General features: G+C 37.8%; 1 protein-coding gene across 4 annotated transcripts in view; it reads right to left on the bottom strand.

The window, feature by feature from the left end:
* SFXN4 (sideroflexin 4) overlaps positions 1-17322 on the bottom strand; it is a 645242-nt gene that overhangs the window by 243927 nt on the left and 383993 nt on the right. For all 4 annotated transcript variants that reach the window (XM_044055982.1, XM_044055979.1, XM_044055980.1 and 1 more), the window contains exon 10: positions 10921-11011. In XM_044055982.1, coding sequence (XP_043911917.1) covers positions 10921-11011 — 91 coding nt within the window. The remainder of the gene's footprint in view (positions 1-10920; positions 11012-17322) is intronic.

Raw genomic sequence — 17322 nt, forward strand, 5'->3', positions numbered from 1 at the left:
TTATTCCAACAAATAAAACAGACGAAATGAGCGCTTTCACGTATCCTTGATACGCTTCATCAGATTTCATTCTAAATTAAAGCAGCTCAGTTAGTTCAAAACTATCTGCTGTCAAAGAAGAAATGGAGGTTCAGACTTTCTAGAAGGATTAAAGGAGTCAGGGTGGGAGGGGGTTGGAAATCATTCATATAGTCATTCAAACTTATTAGACTGTCCTTTGTTTTTTGTTGTTCCTACTTTCTATTTGGAACTGCACTGCCATCGCTTCTTAAACGTTAGCTTACCAGAAGCTTGTTGGGACTAGTTGTATTGCTTTTTTTAAAGAAAGTTGAGGAGGGATATTGAATCCCTTGGAAAACACGGAAAAAGAGGGCCAAAAATCCGAGAGATCCCTTGGATTAGCTTTCCTCTCACATCACATTTTTAATTATCGCTGCAGCAGATGGTCCAAAAACTAGCTTTCTATCCAAGGGAGAATTCAAAATGTCATTTTTGACAAACTCTGGAAGGTTTGGAGAATGCAGCCAGCCAAATCTCATAACATTTCCTGAGGCAGAAGCCCTGGAAGTGGCATCATCAGAATCCCAACCACATTTCAAACCCAGGGTAGTCACTTGAAACACAGAACAAACAAAATTACACAAAGCAGATTTCTCCTCACAAGAAGAAATAGATGGCAAAATATTACTCATATTTTTACAAGACAGAAATATAAACTTCAACATATGAGCCTGACAGTTCAGAAATCTAAAACCAAGTATTGAAGACAAATGCATTTTTCCCTAAATCTATCAAAAGCCCACTTATCCTCATCAGATGGAGCAGTATTAGTATTAACCAAATTTTAGTAGAGCTGGATTCACTGAAATAGTAGCTTCTAGGTCTGATCTGGGATGAGTATATACACACTTAAAAAACTGAGACACTTTATATAGTCTATCTGCTCTCTGGGGACATCAGTCAGGCTGTCAGGGAAATTGAAGACTGTGTCAAAAAATCCTCCAAATAAGACAGGAGGAAAGGAGTACGTTCTGGAAATTCCAACTGTAACAAATCACAATACTTCCTGAGGGACCATGAAATACCACTGTTTTCCTACTAAAACAACTGATTAATTATGGAAATAGTTCCAGAGAAAAAGAATCCTTCAAAAGTACTGTCTGAAGCCATAATCTCCACAGAATATGAATCAGAATTCTTTGGAGAAAGCACAATCAGTGTGTTCAGAAATATTTTGTGGCTCAGACTGTGAGGATTGGGTAGAGATGGGTGAAGACAGGTAGAGAAGGGTGAAGGCTGCCAGCCTAGCCAGATAGAATTGTGCAGATAAGTCTGACATTTGTAAATATAAATGTAAAATACAGGCTTGTTTCTTAAATGAAAGAAAATACGGTAAAATGTTGAACTTCAAGATTGTAGTAACATTGCCATCTGATGTAAGGAAAACTAAGTCAAGCATTTCAAATCTTTCTTTTGAAGTTAAAGTTATTTCAGATCTATCCTTTGATCTCTAGAGCTCGGAGTCAGTCTGTCTGGGCTAGCACATTTTTTCTATTGTTTTAACTTAAGGAATAATTACTAGAGCGTACATGTGAAATGTCTTTTATTGTTGTAGCTTCCTGAGGAGGTGTTAGCTTGCTAAATAATGTAGCCTGTTGGTCTGGGAACCCCAGACTAAGTGTCAAAATGATGTAATATGTATACTGTGAAACCTAAGTGTCAAAAATGATGTACTCTGGGAGGGCCCAGCAGAAATGTTTGTTAGTGATTTTAAAAACTATTGCTCAGAGAGAGACTGTAAGCATTTTTGTCTGACTATCCAACTCAGCACTGCCTTGTGCTCTATGCAAGTCAGTTACTTTAGAAGTATGTTTTCTTGTAGCAATAGCTAGGAAATAGAAACTATTAGACTAAGTGTTTTTCTGTTATGTCAGAACTGTACTACTTAATTATTTTAAGTTTCTGTGTGATCTCTGAACTCTTGAATAGCACTGTGGTGTAGTAGCATTGTCTTGTGTTTTTAGTATTTATTATTAAATATTTTTAAACCCTTTCCAACTGTGGCTGGTTTATGTATAGATAATTTAAGCACTAGAGTACACTGCATGCTTATAAGTGATCCTGTACTAAGCCCTTCCAATAAGCCTTGATTGCTTAGTTACACTAATACTGGATAATAATATTGCACAGTAATAATTGGACACCCTTTCAAGGGCCTTTGGGTAGCTGATAATTATTAGCTGGTGGTGGCAGGAATTACTACCGTATAGTCTGGGTATGGGGCACAGCTGGAGAATCTGTGTCAGCCTTTCCCAGGAGTGTCTGTGAAGTTGTATAAATACTTATCTCAAAATGTGTGTGTCAGCTACATGGGCAGGGACACGAAGCACTGGTTAGACAGAGAGGGTACTGGATGTTAGCTTGCCAGATAGTCTGAGATCTGGACCCTATAGCTGTGCCACTGGGGAGTCTTATTGAGGACCTGGAGAGCAAGGGAGTAACCAGCCCCAGACTGACTGTGATCTCTGTGTACTCGTAAGGGAAATTGCACTTTACTGTGTGTATTTGTTATCCTTTCTCCTATATGAGATGCCCTCTCTGGTGTTAGTGGTGAGGACTGAGACTCCTTGATTGCTGGGCCAGGGCACGGGCATCACACAGACCATACCTCTCAACCTCGTAGTAGAAGAAATCTGGACAAAGGCCCAAAAATAGGGACAGGTCTTAAAAATTGCTCTTATAAACTTAGAAAGTTGCTACCGTAATAAGGTTTGTGTTAATATGCATTTTCTAAAGGATGTGAACTCAAACTCATTATTTAGTGACTTCAATTTTCAGGTCAACCCAGTAATTTGCCAGAAAACCATACATTTTTTGAGGAATAGACCAAAAATATGAGGCGAAAATCTGGACAGTTAAGAAGTATTGTTCAGACTCTTGAATCTCTTCAGGAAATGAAGACACTACTTTTCTTTTACCAGAAACAGCCATACATGAAAGATCAGAAACCTGCATTAAACCCAGAGCTAAGTCCAATAGATTACTCTTGTCCTAGGTAACTGAAATAGAAAATGACACATTTAACTTTTTATTTCTGACAGGAATTTCTGTAGAAACAAATTCACTTTTGCTTGCAAAATACCTCCCTAGGGATGGTAAGCTTTCTAGGTAGGCAGAGTGGCATTCTCTGTCCCTTCTCATGAATGGTTCTCCCTTACCAGCAAAGGGCACTCCAACAGCTGCAAAGGATGTGCCTAACCCTCAGTCCATGGTGGCTGTAGGGATTACACAAGCAGGACCCAAGGAGAAAGATGAGTGGCTTGAAGAAACAGTTTTGGCCACAGCAGAGTTACCCACCTGCAGCTCAGGCACTTTAGCAGCCTGCTATGGTGGAAAAGGCTGTTTAAAAATTCTCTTCTTTATGTGTCTGAAAAAAGGAAGAACTGAAAAACAAGTAAGTTGTTCCATGGTTAAGCCAAAACATATGCCTAATTCCTGAGAATAAGGACATAACACCTTTTACAGCTACGTATGTAACCTAAAGTGTAGAACCCAAGAATGTGCAAAACTAGTGGCCAATGGTATCACACACACTGACCTTACCGAGATATCAAACCTGCTAGCAGATAGGTTTGGTGAAAATTTTACTTCCTTATTCTTTATGAACTTACAACAACCTTCCCCCATCACCACATATCTGAATAGCAAGTCCTCAAAGCCTTGTCCAAGGCAAAAAACACAGCCTCTATGGGACCAAATGACATCCGAAGCTATCTTCTAAACAGCATAAAACATGAACTAACATCACCGCTAAGCACCCTTTTCAATCATAGCCTAGCCACAGGCTTTGCTCCTGTGGAATGGAGAACAGCAACAGTTATTCCCCTCCACAAAGGTGGCTTAGCAACAGACCTGGGGAATTATAGACCCATAAGCCTATCCAGTCTCATGTCTAAGGCTGTGGAACATATCATTATGGACCTTATAAATAAAGACATAGGTGACCTCCAAACCCTGGATCCTACCCAGTTTGGCTTCGTGAAGGGGAGATCCTGCCTGTTAAATCTGGTAGATTTCTTTGAAAATGTCGAAAAGGCCACTGATGAGGGTAAATCTGTGCACACAGCATACCTCGACTTGAGAAAAGCTTTAAATACAATCCCACCTTCAGGCATTACTGATAAACTTGAACTGAATATAAACCCCTTTGCTGTAAGATAGGTTGCTAACTGGCTCACAAACCAGACACACACTATCAAAGTGGATAACTCCACATCAACCAGCAGACCTGTTACCAGTGGGGTGCAACAGGGGTCAGTGCTGGGCAACTCCACATCAACCAGCAGACCTGTTACCAGTGGGGTGCAACAGGGGTCAGTGCTGGGCCCCCTACTGTTTGGTATACACTTCTCAGAAGTTCAAGTCAAATCTAAGGAGTTGTGGCTGACCAAGTTTGCAGATGACTGCAAACTAGGTGCAATCACTGAATCCCCAAATGATGTCAATATATTCCAGGAGGGTCTCATGCAGACCAACCACTGGTGTATTAGTCACGGTCTCAAACTAAATGCTAAGAAATGCATCATCATTCCCTTCAGCATAAACAATGTCCCCTCACAGTATCAAATTAACAATAATATCCTAAATGTATTTATTTAACATTTGTTGACTGGGACATTCCGACTGGGACACAGCCTATTTTCAGTGGAGGCCCGGGGAGAGAAATGCTCCAGACCCGTGTCTTTTAAATGTGGGAGGAAACCAGAGTACCCGGAGAAAACCCAAGCGAACTCAGGGAGGACATGCAGACTCTACACAGACAGTACCCCAGCCAGGAAATCAAACCAGAGAACCTCTTGCTGTGAAGCAACAACTTTAACCACTGCAGCACTGCACCGCCTGCCAAGTACCCATGAAGTGGTAAGGGTCTTGGGATCACATGTTGACTGCGATCCTGACTTCGACCAACATGTGTCTACTGTAGTAAGGAAAGTTTTCTAGGTGGCACACTTGACTAGTAAAGGCATCACCTTGAGAGCAAAAGAAGTTATAACCCCCCCATATACTTGGCACTTATCCGGACCATAACTGAGTATAACACCCCGTTTATCATGTACCATACTAAGTACCTTCAGCAATTAGAAAGATCTTATAGGTTTCTCACAAAGATCAATGGGCTTCAGCATGTGCCTTACAGAGATCGACTAAAGTCCCTGTCACTTATACTCAATATCGTACAGACTTCTTAAGGGAGGCTTATGCCTAGCCTACAGCACAATCCAAGACCCAAACCTAATGAAATTGCTGTATATCCATAGATGAAATGGCGGTAGGACTACCAATTCCAGGGACCTAAATATGGCCTGCGATTTAAATAGGACATGCTGGAGGGGTAGATTTATCTCCCAAAGACTGCCGTGTCTTTGGATCACTCTACCAATTCATGTGAAACAGAGCCACTCTATGAGGCTGTTCAAGAACCTGGATGAATGGATGGGGCACCATCAATTCTTACTGGGAATAGAGCCCACAACCCTCCTAGACATGGGCAGTCATCATTAAATGCAATCTTGGGTAATGACTAGCATTTTTATGGTATTATATTGGGATGAACCGGCTAGGCTTAAAATGACTTCTGGGCTGACAGCCTAGTAATCTCCTATAATCCAATGAAAGTCTGACAACAACAGTCGGTAAAACAGGTAACTTATAAAAAAAAGTAACTTTTACCCCAATAAAACAGGGTAAGAACCACTTTTAACACTTTCCCCAGCCCCAAAAGTAAAATAACACAACTTTTACCACAGAAAAACAGGTTGTTAGTTTTAACAACTTTTTACCACAAAAGTAAAAAATGCAACACTAGCATAAAAGTTAAGTGTTATTAAAACACATTCTCCTAGCTTTGTTAATTTAGTTTTATAGAAAAAGGTAATTTTTTTTTCAAAAAAGTAAAGTTGAAATGGGAAGCAATTCAGCAAGATTAGTAAACTAATAAAAGGAAAAGTAAGTTTGGGAAGAAGAAAGAAAGCTGGAAAGCAAACATGGGATTGATTAAAGACAGTGAAATAAAAGGTCAGAGATTACAATAAAAGGACGTCTGTGATAAAGATATGAAGCAGAAGAGGTAAGCAATATGTAATATCATCTCAGAAAATTTTTAACTGTACTCCTGGGTCTAGGCTGCACTTGATGTTTATGTAAATAAAATTACTTAAATTGTGATGCTGTATTTTTATAACCAGTTGAATACATCCACCATGCATGAGGACTGCACAAGATGTAATACGTTGATGTTTGCATAAAGCAGAATTAAAAAAATAAAATAGTAAAAAAAGTAAAGTGAAAGTTCTTTTTCCCTGAAGAGAACTTGTCTGTCCAGTTGTGCATCAGCATTAGCTGACCACCGATCCTCAAAAGCCCAAAGAGGGGCTCACTCTTCTGCAGCAGAAAAGTTCTGAAGGGCTTGGCACCCAAACTTGACTTTTAGTCAGCTCAGCTCATGCTGACTAATAGCTTGGGCATGTGGAAGGTGCCCTGAAAGCTTTGGAAGCTGTCTGGCTATTATAACCGTAGCAGGATATAACTCATATAGCTTAGGCTACTGCAGCACTAATTTTTATGAAGAGCATTAAATATTAAGCCTGGTACATACTATACGCTTATTTATTTTTAAGCATGTATTATCAGCCACAGAAAATAAACTTCATACGTCAGCTAGAAAGTGCAACCTAGGGCTACAGTTTTGAACAGAAAATGCAGCAAACACTATAACTGAATACACAGAAAAAAGCAGAAAATGTTGTCCTTCCTGATACAATCTTATTAGACAAAGAGTAACAAAATTAAGTCGAAACAGCAGTCTATTTTGGTCATTCTGGGGGATAATAAATTAAAAAAAAATATATATATATATATATATATATATATATATATATATATATATATATATATATATATATATACACACATATACATGTGTACATACATATATATATATATATATATATATATATATATATATATATATTTTTTTTTTTATATATACATGTGTGATGGACAGACATTACTCCTGAAGAAATTTGCAAGATACAGTGAAAAACATACTTTTTTCTTCATTTTATGGAAGAAGATGTCACTTTATAATCACTTAACAAGGTAGCAAACAATGAAAACCTGTTTTTTACCCCTTACACTGCACTTTGTTTTAGCTCATTCACACCTATAATTTTCTTTTAATGTTAACAGCCCAAAAAAATCTTTCCCTTTTTGGTTTACATTCTGTTGCAAAGACTAGCACTGTTGCAGGATCTGTCCTTGGCTGGAGTGCCTTCTACATAGAGTCTGTATACCTTCAGTGTGTCTACTTCCATTTTGGGGCCAACTTTCATATAAACATTCAAATCATTCAACACAGCACTCATACTAGCTAAATAATCAGTTCTATTTAAAATAACAACAACCCCTCCCTTAACCGCAGGTCTTATGCTAATGGAGGGTTCAGACTGTAACTCATATAAAGCTTGTTTTTCAGCTAACATTAAATTCTGAAAGCAATGTTCAGAGGAATGATATAAATCAAACATTTCACTCACATAAATTTGACAAAATTTTCCAACAAGGAAAACAAAAGAGGATTAAAACCACTAGGTTTACGAATATTACAGTTAGAAGAGGACAAGTTCTGTTTACCATTATATGGTGAATTATGATTCGAATGTTTATATGAAAGTTGGCCCCAAGGATGTGGATAAATGTTTAAGAACTGTACAAAATGATCTGTATGATTTGCTGATGTGTGGTCTAATTGATTTGAGTGTTTATAACTGTCTTATGGTTGAGCTTCCTTTGACACTGATAATACATGGACTGCCTAAAATTCATAAAAGCACTTGTGACCCACCATTGCACCCTATTGTTTCAGGACATGGATGGGTTACAGAGCCCCTTCTGGTATTTGTAGAGGATAAGCTCAAACCTTTACTGCACAATGTTCCATCAGTACTTAGAGACACTCAACATTTTATTTCTATGTTGTTTGCAGCAGTATCTGGGCTTGATGTCTCTGATTATCTTTTTGATGATGTTAGACATTCAAACATTATTTACTGTCATCCCCAACCAAGCTAGTGTGGACTCTATTAGATTGTTGTTTGATGTATAATAGTGCTTATTCGCACAATATGGTCACAGTTTTGTGTACTTTATTGGATTTAATATTGGACAACAACATCTTCTTGTTTGAAAGTCAGCATTAATTGCAAAGGTTGGGGGTAGCCATGGGCACACCTTGCGCTAACAGTTATGCCAACTTGGTGTTAGCGCAATGGGAGAATGAAAGTGTCCAACTAACAACCCATTCTGTAAACTTATTACATATTATGCACAATTTGTGGATGATGTCTTTGTCCTATGGGCAGGCAGCATCAGTGAGCTTTTTGATTTTGTGAATTATCTTGAAAGTATGTCTGGCTTTTTAAGATTTGTCATTCATGAACATCTACTGATTTTTTTAGATGTTACAGTTTTTAAAAATGGTCTTGTGTCATTGGAAACTAAAATATACAGGAAACCCTGCTGGAGGAATTGGGTTTTGCACAGATTCAGCATGTACCCCCCCCCACATTTTTTCTAATATACTCAAAGGTCAGTCTATGAGGGTTTCAATATTATCTACTAACGATGATGTTTTTGAGAGTGCTCTTGATATGCTGAATGATGTTTTTTTACTTAGAGGCTATAACCATCGTTCTATAGTCAGTACATGTATGGTAACCGTTAGTAGTAGAAAGGATATAGCTGCTACCTATTTTTCATCTAAATCCACTATCCATCAGACATAACAGCCCAGAGGCATGAAGGATGGTTCAAGTTTGTTTTTTACATATTCCAGCAATGTTCAACAATATTGCAATGTTATAAGAAAGAACTAGCCTATTTTGCTAGCTGACTGCAATATTGGGCAGGCAGGTGGGGCACATCCTTCTTTTGTTTTTAGGAACAGTATGTCCATTAAGAGGCTTCTGTGCTATGGGCCTAGAAGTACTGAAGTAGAGACCATCTGTAAGAAAGGAACGTTTCCATGCCATAACTGCAAGGCTTGTTCTTCCATTTCCTCTGATGTTTGTTTTATTCATCCAGTTACAGGACGTCTTTTTTCCCCCTAGATTTACAGCCAGTTGCAGGAGCAAAAATAAAAAAACGGATACTAAGCTGATATAAAGAACCAACGATACAAAATGAAATATCAGCAGGGAAAGACCGCAACCACCAATAGATAACGACCAACAAGTTTGGTTTGGTGGTTGCGGTCTTTTCCTGCTGATATTTCATTTTGTACAGTTGCAGGAGCAGCAATCTGGTATGCCTTGCTACCTGCAGCTCCTGCTCTGGTTTTTATGCTGATAAGACAACTAGACAGCTAAGGGAGTGTATACTTGAACATTTGGGCCATATTCGTAGGAATATATCAACCAATGCATTAACTAATCATGTTATGTCCCATCCAGGGCATAATGTTTTTAGGTTTAGGGTGTTACAGATACTTAGACCTAGTCTCAGAAGGGGTGACACTGAATGTGTGAGCTAAAATGGATTATTTCCTTACAAGCCCATAGATAACCTGATCTTAACTCTGGGATTTCACTTCAACCTGCCCTGATTAGGAGACGGTGACTTTGATTGGTTGTTCATAATTGCTTTAATTGATGTAGACTGATGACTGGTTAGTAATTGTATTAAATCAAATGTTCTTTTCTGTTCTGTATGGTCTGATGAAGAGGCAACCCTAACCTTTTGTTTTAATAAAAGTTTTATTTCAATGTGTCTTTTTTAGCTTGTACTGTGGAGGTTGACTCACATTTTGTTTTTTTACTATTTTATATTTGATTTGTGGGTCACCTTTGGCAGTTGGCTTGTTTTTTTTTTATATACAACAGAAAACAATTTACTTCATACATCCTCACTAATGATATTCATGAAGCATACATAATTACTAAAATCAGAGGCAAGTCAAAATTCAGCTTATTCGACAAGTGTCTGAACTTCACTCAGCACACAGCTCACCACTTCCAGTCTGACTTCATCAGCTATCTATGATGCCTCCCTCTACAGTTCCATTGTATACTTTCAACGCAAACTTCCACATGATCAATAACAGACCTTACATGGTGCTCTGGTCAAACCTTGCCCAGTCAGTACAGAAAAACATTGGGTCTCCCCTACTAAAGAGGCTAAGTGCTGTTTACGCAGTTAATACTGTCAAAATAAGTAAATAACTGTAACCTGCTAAAAAAGTGTCAGCTGCTAATTAACTGTTAACTCACTGACTGAAATTGTCATCAGAAAACCACTTTACTAGTGTAAGGGATATACTTCTAATATTTGAAAGGCCATATCATCGAATTTCTTTTTTGCAAGACGAAAATCACGAAAACAAAATACTCGAATGGTGAATTTTTCTCAGGGCAAGTAAACATTTGCCCAAACTTCAATGAAACATACACCAGAGTAAATAAAACCCACCCTGGTTGGAGGCTACATCCCCCATGCCCTCTAACTATATATACCAACTCCAGGATCGTACTACAGTGCAGAAAAGGACATGTTAGGCAAGTGTTTACTTGCCCTGGGAAAAATTCGCCATTTGGGTATTTCAGTTTCGTGATTTTCATCTCACGAAAATGAAATTCGATGATATGGCCTTTCGAATATTAGAAGGGGATCCAGTGTAAGATATTCTTAGTTACATCAGCAATATTTAGAATTTATACAAAATACAGTTATAGTTCATGAAACCTTATCCGAACCCTGAGGCCCACATAACAATGTTAACAGTAAAACTAAGACTGATGGTTATAAAACATGAAAACAACATATCCTAAACTATCATAATTAAAAATCATTAAGATTTACACCTACCTAAAAGAGGAGCTGGCAGAAACTTTCTGCAAAATGCTTGCATTGTAGGACTACCTAAGTTATAACGCTTCATTAAGTACTCGGGCATGACCTGGAAAATTTCAAGATAACAGATTTATATACTTGGAAGGTTAAATGTAGCATATAATTAAAACATTAACAAGAAAAAAGAGTTACAATTCAGACTACTGCAGCAATAATATCCCCATTCTTGTGTGATCAAGGATCTTGGTCAAAAAGGAACATGGAAAATTGTAAATATTCTTGTTTCAATAAAAAAATGATTTTCTTACAACTTTGGCAGCAATCTGTGACCTCGTAAGTGAAACACATCAATATAATATGAAACAGTTGAACTAACACAATGCTTTGTAACACTGAAATAAAGCGTATTTAAGGCCTAAATACTGATTACAGGTGTGATATGTCATGCAAATTTTCACATTTCAACAACACGTGTCCCAGACAATGAGCACTTAGAAAAGCAATAATGAACTTTCAAGTCCCTTACTTAACTAAATCTACATCACTTCTACTTTTTGTCTGAAAAGGGTCACTGAAAACCTCTTCATTTCTTTCTTTCCATTTGACTTTATGAAAAGTCTTCAACAGAAATGTTTTATAATCAGTATCAATATCGACATAAAAAATGGTACTTTCATAATTATTACGAAAACTAAGACACATGCTTATCCTGCAAAACCAAATTAATTATAGTACTGAATATCTCCATACTGCACTTAGTTAAATACGGGACAGTGAATTCTAGTACAGTACAGTATTCAGTCACAAGTGAGAAAACTGAATACTTTGCAATGTCAGAGGTACCAATCAGGCACTATTAGACAGGATCACAATCACTCCACATTAGTACACCTGTTATAACAGCATATGGCGGACAGTCATTGTCCTCTTTGTACAATTAGTTTTTTCCAGAGGAAAAGCTCAAAGACTGATAAATAAATACAAGTGCTGCTCTTGCAGGGGAATGACTAGCACCACTCTTATCAGCAGCATACCTTGAAGAGGAATGGAAAGACCAGCTACAGAGTGTAAAGAACTGCCAGTGTTTAAGCAGAACTGTAGCTCCTAGGACAGTTCAGTCTCTCTTAAGCAATCTGTTTTTCATGCATACACTACCCCAAGGAGAAAGCATATAAACTAAGAACTTGTAAAGGAACTTCAGAACTTAAAGAAGGCACCTGCAGCAGAATGCATTCCGCTTCCTACCATATAAAAAAATTCTGCATTGGCCTGAAACCAGCATAAAGTATAAAAGGTCATCAACAAATCTGAAAAAAAAATGAGCTCCCACCATCTAAAACATGCTGTCCTGTCAAAGTATTAACATTCTATAGAATTATCACCAAGTTCAAGAGTCAAATGAGGCCCCTTAAAGAAACACTGCAACTTGGGCTATGAAGGTGGTCAGCAAAATCTAGATCATGGCAACATCCACAACTCAGGTTGTAGAAGTGGAGCTTGACACAGGCTTATTCAGGGCTTTTGCCCTGGACCCACCTATTCTACAACTGTCCCTGCTCAGAAGCAAGCACAGAACGCTGCTACAGCTTGTGTGTGTGGATGGTGGGAACTGGGAACAGTGTTTCTTAAATTTTCCGCACACTCACTCCAGTCATGATTTCTCTAATTTTCCTCACAGTTAAACCTCCAAGACACTATGCACAGGTCATTGTGTCTTTTGTCGGGTTGTGACAGTGTAGTCATTATTTCTTTAACTTTTCAGACAATCATACCTCAAAGGTATGCACAAAACATCACTATAGCTTGTGTGGGGGGCAGTGTACTGTCTAGGCACAACAGGTTAGAATACACAACTATAATAATTTTCCATCAATTTTCTGATAATCACATATCAGAAGGGTATACATCTGGCTAACTTTGGGTGGTAAGGATAAGGAGACATATTCTGAATATACTGTACATCTGTGATCAACAAATTAAAATACATTTCTATACTCTGGCTGTCAGATGGATACACAGATGGTGGTAATTATCTTTTAGGGGTGGGATGAGTAGGCAAGCTGTCTGATGTTTGACACCAGTAACTTCGAATATATGACTGAGGTAATTTAGTCATTCACTTTCATCATAATCCAATAACAGAGGAATACAAAAGGGTGACTGTATATTTTTTTTGACAAGGAGATAGACACTATTTTAAGATATGATTCACATATCCTTGCAAGAATTTATCTTCTCAGTTTATTGGGAACAAAATTTTTAGTTAACTTTGATCATTAAGCCTTGGGCACAACTTATTTCTTCCTTGAAATTAAAAATAAGACTATTTCTTTAGTTAGTCATGATTTTTGATCCAGGCCATAACTGCAACAAAAGGCTGGGGAAAAAGCTCTAAAAGGTACCTCACACTATCTGGAATCCCATGGTCCCTGAGGTCCAGCCTCCAGACTATCAGTTTAATTCTTGTATTTCTTCCGCAGTTATTACACTACAGTCTTGACTGTTTAGGGCATGCTGAAAGGATGCAGGAAGTGAATACAGACTTGAAGACTACGAATGAATTTCTTTCTTTAGCCACAATTTTTGTTCAGGCCACTTTTGGTTCAAAAGATTTGAAGAAAAAAACCCCTCTAAAATGCGACTCTGAGCCTCTAGAACAAAATGGCTTCAGTTGGGGAGGGGGGTGGCTGAGACTGCTGGCTTAATTTGATTATTTCCTCCTCGTTTATTGTGGTATAATCTTAGCCATTTAGGACATATTGAAAAAATACAGGAACAATCTGAAGAGTTCAAAAAGTATGAGGAAACAAGAAAAAAAGTAATCTGAATGGTGTCATAAGACCAAGATGGGGTAAAAACCGAGAAAACAATAGAGGTATGCAGGGGGAACAGACAGTAGGGGGCCCATCAAGTCCTTTTGCTAAGGTTTCATTCCACCAAAGGCCAGAGTAAAAATATTCAGTACTGCCAAGGACTATCCCATTTAAGTTCATCACACAGTTTATTAACTAGGTTCGTTACTCTCCATAAAACCTTTTATAACACTAACATCTGGATAAGAAAAAAATGCAAGATGCTTGGTTTTGTCAGATTTCTGGTATACAGCAATCCTTTTGACTGTATCTTTATTTCTTGCAGTAGATCATATACTTGGTTGCATAATAGGGCTAAACATGCCCTTGTACACACTCAAGTGTTTAACTTAGTTTAGTTACTGGCTTTGTCCCTGATGAGTGGCTCACTGCAATGCTGATGCCCCTCCATAACAGTGGCCTTACAGCTTACCTGGGTAGGTAAATTCCTATCAGCCTTACAAGCCTCATCTGGAAAATCATGGGGTGTATTATAACCAACCTCATAAACTGTGATATCAACACTCTTGTCTGAACTGATCCTTAACAGTTTGGCTTTGCGAAGGGTAGTTCCTATTTAACCCAGTAAACTTCTTCAAAAAGGTTATAGAGGCTGTAGGTGGTGGCCATGCAGTGCATATGGTGTGTTTTTTTTTCCCTAAGGAGAAACACCTCTATTGAATTATCACTTACAACAGAGGCAATCATAAATTTATATAAATGAAAACAAATCATATTGATAGATTTTCAGTTGCAAACATTACACATTACATACAATCTTATATATGGTCATTGTTAATTGGACATTATATAGCTCATTCAATTCCAGTCTTCCCATAAACCACATTCCTCCTCCAAAACATTATTCTGCATGAATTGTTCCCACAATTCCCATTTTTTCTACGTAATTTGCTCCTACTGTTTTCTAAAGATCTCACTTCCAGTTCTTTTCTCTCTATTAATATATTCACTCCTCCTAATACACTTGGTTTATACTTTGATTTCCATTTTATAGTAACTGCTTTTTTGGCAGCCACCAGAATTAAATTCAGCAAGACCTTACTATGTCTAGGCAATTCCAACTCTACATCACAAAAAAAAAATAATTTCATTTGTTACACAAATTTGCTCACCCAATATTTCTGAAACAGTATGCTGCAGGGAATTTTTAGTATGCCATCTCAATACACTCCGAAATACATATGGTCCCACTTACCTCTTTCTTCCCCATCACACCTCCAATATTTGCAATAAATTTGAGGAAAAAAGTCTGGAGTCTGCTTGGGGTATATAAACACTTCCAAGCAAAGATCTTAACTCTTCTTGACTTTGTTGCATATTTGGGAACCATACATATATCCTCACATTGTTCCTTTGCAAATTGTTTTTCCAATCTGCATGTGATGTACCTTGACCTGGTGAAGGATTTCAACTACAATCCCAATTCTGGCATCATACAAAAGCTAATTGCATTAAAAATCAACCCCGTATGTAGGAAGATGGATAGCAAAGCAGCTGAAAGAGCCCACACAGTGCGATTTGTAAGTGCCTCATTAGTAAGTATGAATGTGACCAGTGGTATACCCTCAGGTTTCAGTGCTGGAACATCTCTTTTTTTGGTATTTACTTCTCTGATCTACAAGAAGAGAGCCAAGAACTCTGGTCAACAGGTCTGCAGATGTATGCAAACTGAAGGCTGTAAATCACAGTAGAAACCCAAACTCTTCTGAATGAACTCTACCTAGAAAATCCTTGATGTACTAAAATGAGCTCAAACTAAATGTCCAAAAGTGTAGTATCACTTTTGGTAGACAACCCTTCGTCCAGAATACTCTACAGCCAACACATAACTACAAAATAAAAAAATTGTCAGGAACCTAGATACATTGGTTCATAGCTTCCTCTCTTTTGGCCATCATGTGATCACAATGGTTAGGAAATCTTTTTATTTAGCCCACCTAATTGTCAAAGGAATATCCTCATAGTCTAAAGGGGTAATCAATCCCTTATACTCAGTATTGATCAGGACAATTATTGAATATAATGCCCCCTTTGGGGTGGATCTCATGAATCATATTAAACAATTAGCAAAATCCTAAATATTCCTAACCAGAAAAGATCACAGGCCTAAAATCCTTGAGCTATGAAGATATGCTGGAAGCTCTATCGTTTTATTCAGCACCTTAAAGACTTTTGAGAGGAAATCTGTCTTCTTGCTTGCTGCACCATTAGAGACCCATTTGTCCTGGGCCTCCTTTTTCTCTGCTAGTACTAGAACCAGGGACCTAAATCTTTACCAACAAATAAATTCTGCACAATGGAGAGGCATGTTTATAAGGCAGCACCTCCCAAACCTTTGGAATAAACTTCACCATCTAAACTAGCGACTGGATGGGTATCCACATATTTAATCTGGGTTTTACTAGTATGGCCCTCCAGGAAAAAGGAGGTGCTGCTTCAGGAAGGGGGGTACTGGCAAAGCATGAATGGTCATAAGAGTTGTTTGCCTTGGATTATCTAAGAATCTAAACTGTTTTACGGCTTAATCCTATAGCTTGTCAGGAAGTCTCTGACTATGCCATAATGATCCTAAATACCATAAAGTGAGTGTAAGAAAATGAACGAATAATTAAATACAGCAAAGTGATAACTACACTGGGGGTTAGTCTAGTTCCAGTGAAAAGTACCTCTCTGACTAATTCTGCCCAAAACAGGCTATTAGACAGGAGACCGAAAGCCCGTCCTGGTATTCAGTAGGTAAAAGGCAATAAATATGCAGGTCTGCACCAACATATGGAAATTAAACGTATCTTTTAACTGTTTGAAGTATGTACATGAATGTAATGTCTTACTGTACTTGTGTAAATTGTTATCTTTGGTGCTGTTGATCTCAGGTGGCGGCTGAAAACATCAATAGGCCAGTCCACTTACCTGGTAAACAAGCCAGAAACAATAAATTAACTGTCCAGAATTTTGCAGAACATCCCTAATTTTGCCTCATATTTTTCACCTGTCCCTTGTAAAATGTTTATTTTCTGGTAAATCATTCAGGATCATACCCCTCAATTCTACAAAATTTCACATAATGTCCAGATTTTTGCCTAACATTTTCAGTCTGTTATTCATAAAATATGTGGTTTTCTGGCAAACCATTGAAAACTGTGCCAACTAAATGAGATATTCGAGTCTTGAGACCTCATATCCATCAGAAAATGCATGCTAATGCAAAACCTGTTATTCTAAAATCTTTCTAAGTTTATAACAGCAATATTTAAAATCTGCCCTTGATACCCTCATCATTACTGGCTTTGTTTAGAATTCTTAAGCAAAAGTTAAGAGGTATGCAGAAAATTAGTAAGTCAGTCACTAATGCCAGACATTAGAGTTCCATACTTATATTAATCAGAAAATGCATGCTAATGCAAATCCTGTTGTATTAAAATTCTAAATGAAGTAATGTATGCATCCATATCCTCTTGCCTCATGACCTCTTATATTCCTCCCTTTCCCTCTCTCTAACAGCTCTATCACATCATCTGACTGTACTTTACCCCCATTCTATTAT

This window comes from Protopterus annectens, chromosome 14.part0, assembly GCF_019279795.1.
Source record: "Protopterus annectens isolate FY-2018-M chromosome 14.part0, PAN1.0, whole genome shotgun sequence".
In the NCBI taxonomy this organism is placed as follows: domain Eukaryota; kingdom Metazoa; phylum Chordata; order Ceratodontiformes; family Protopteridae; genus Protopterus; species Protopterus annectens.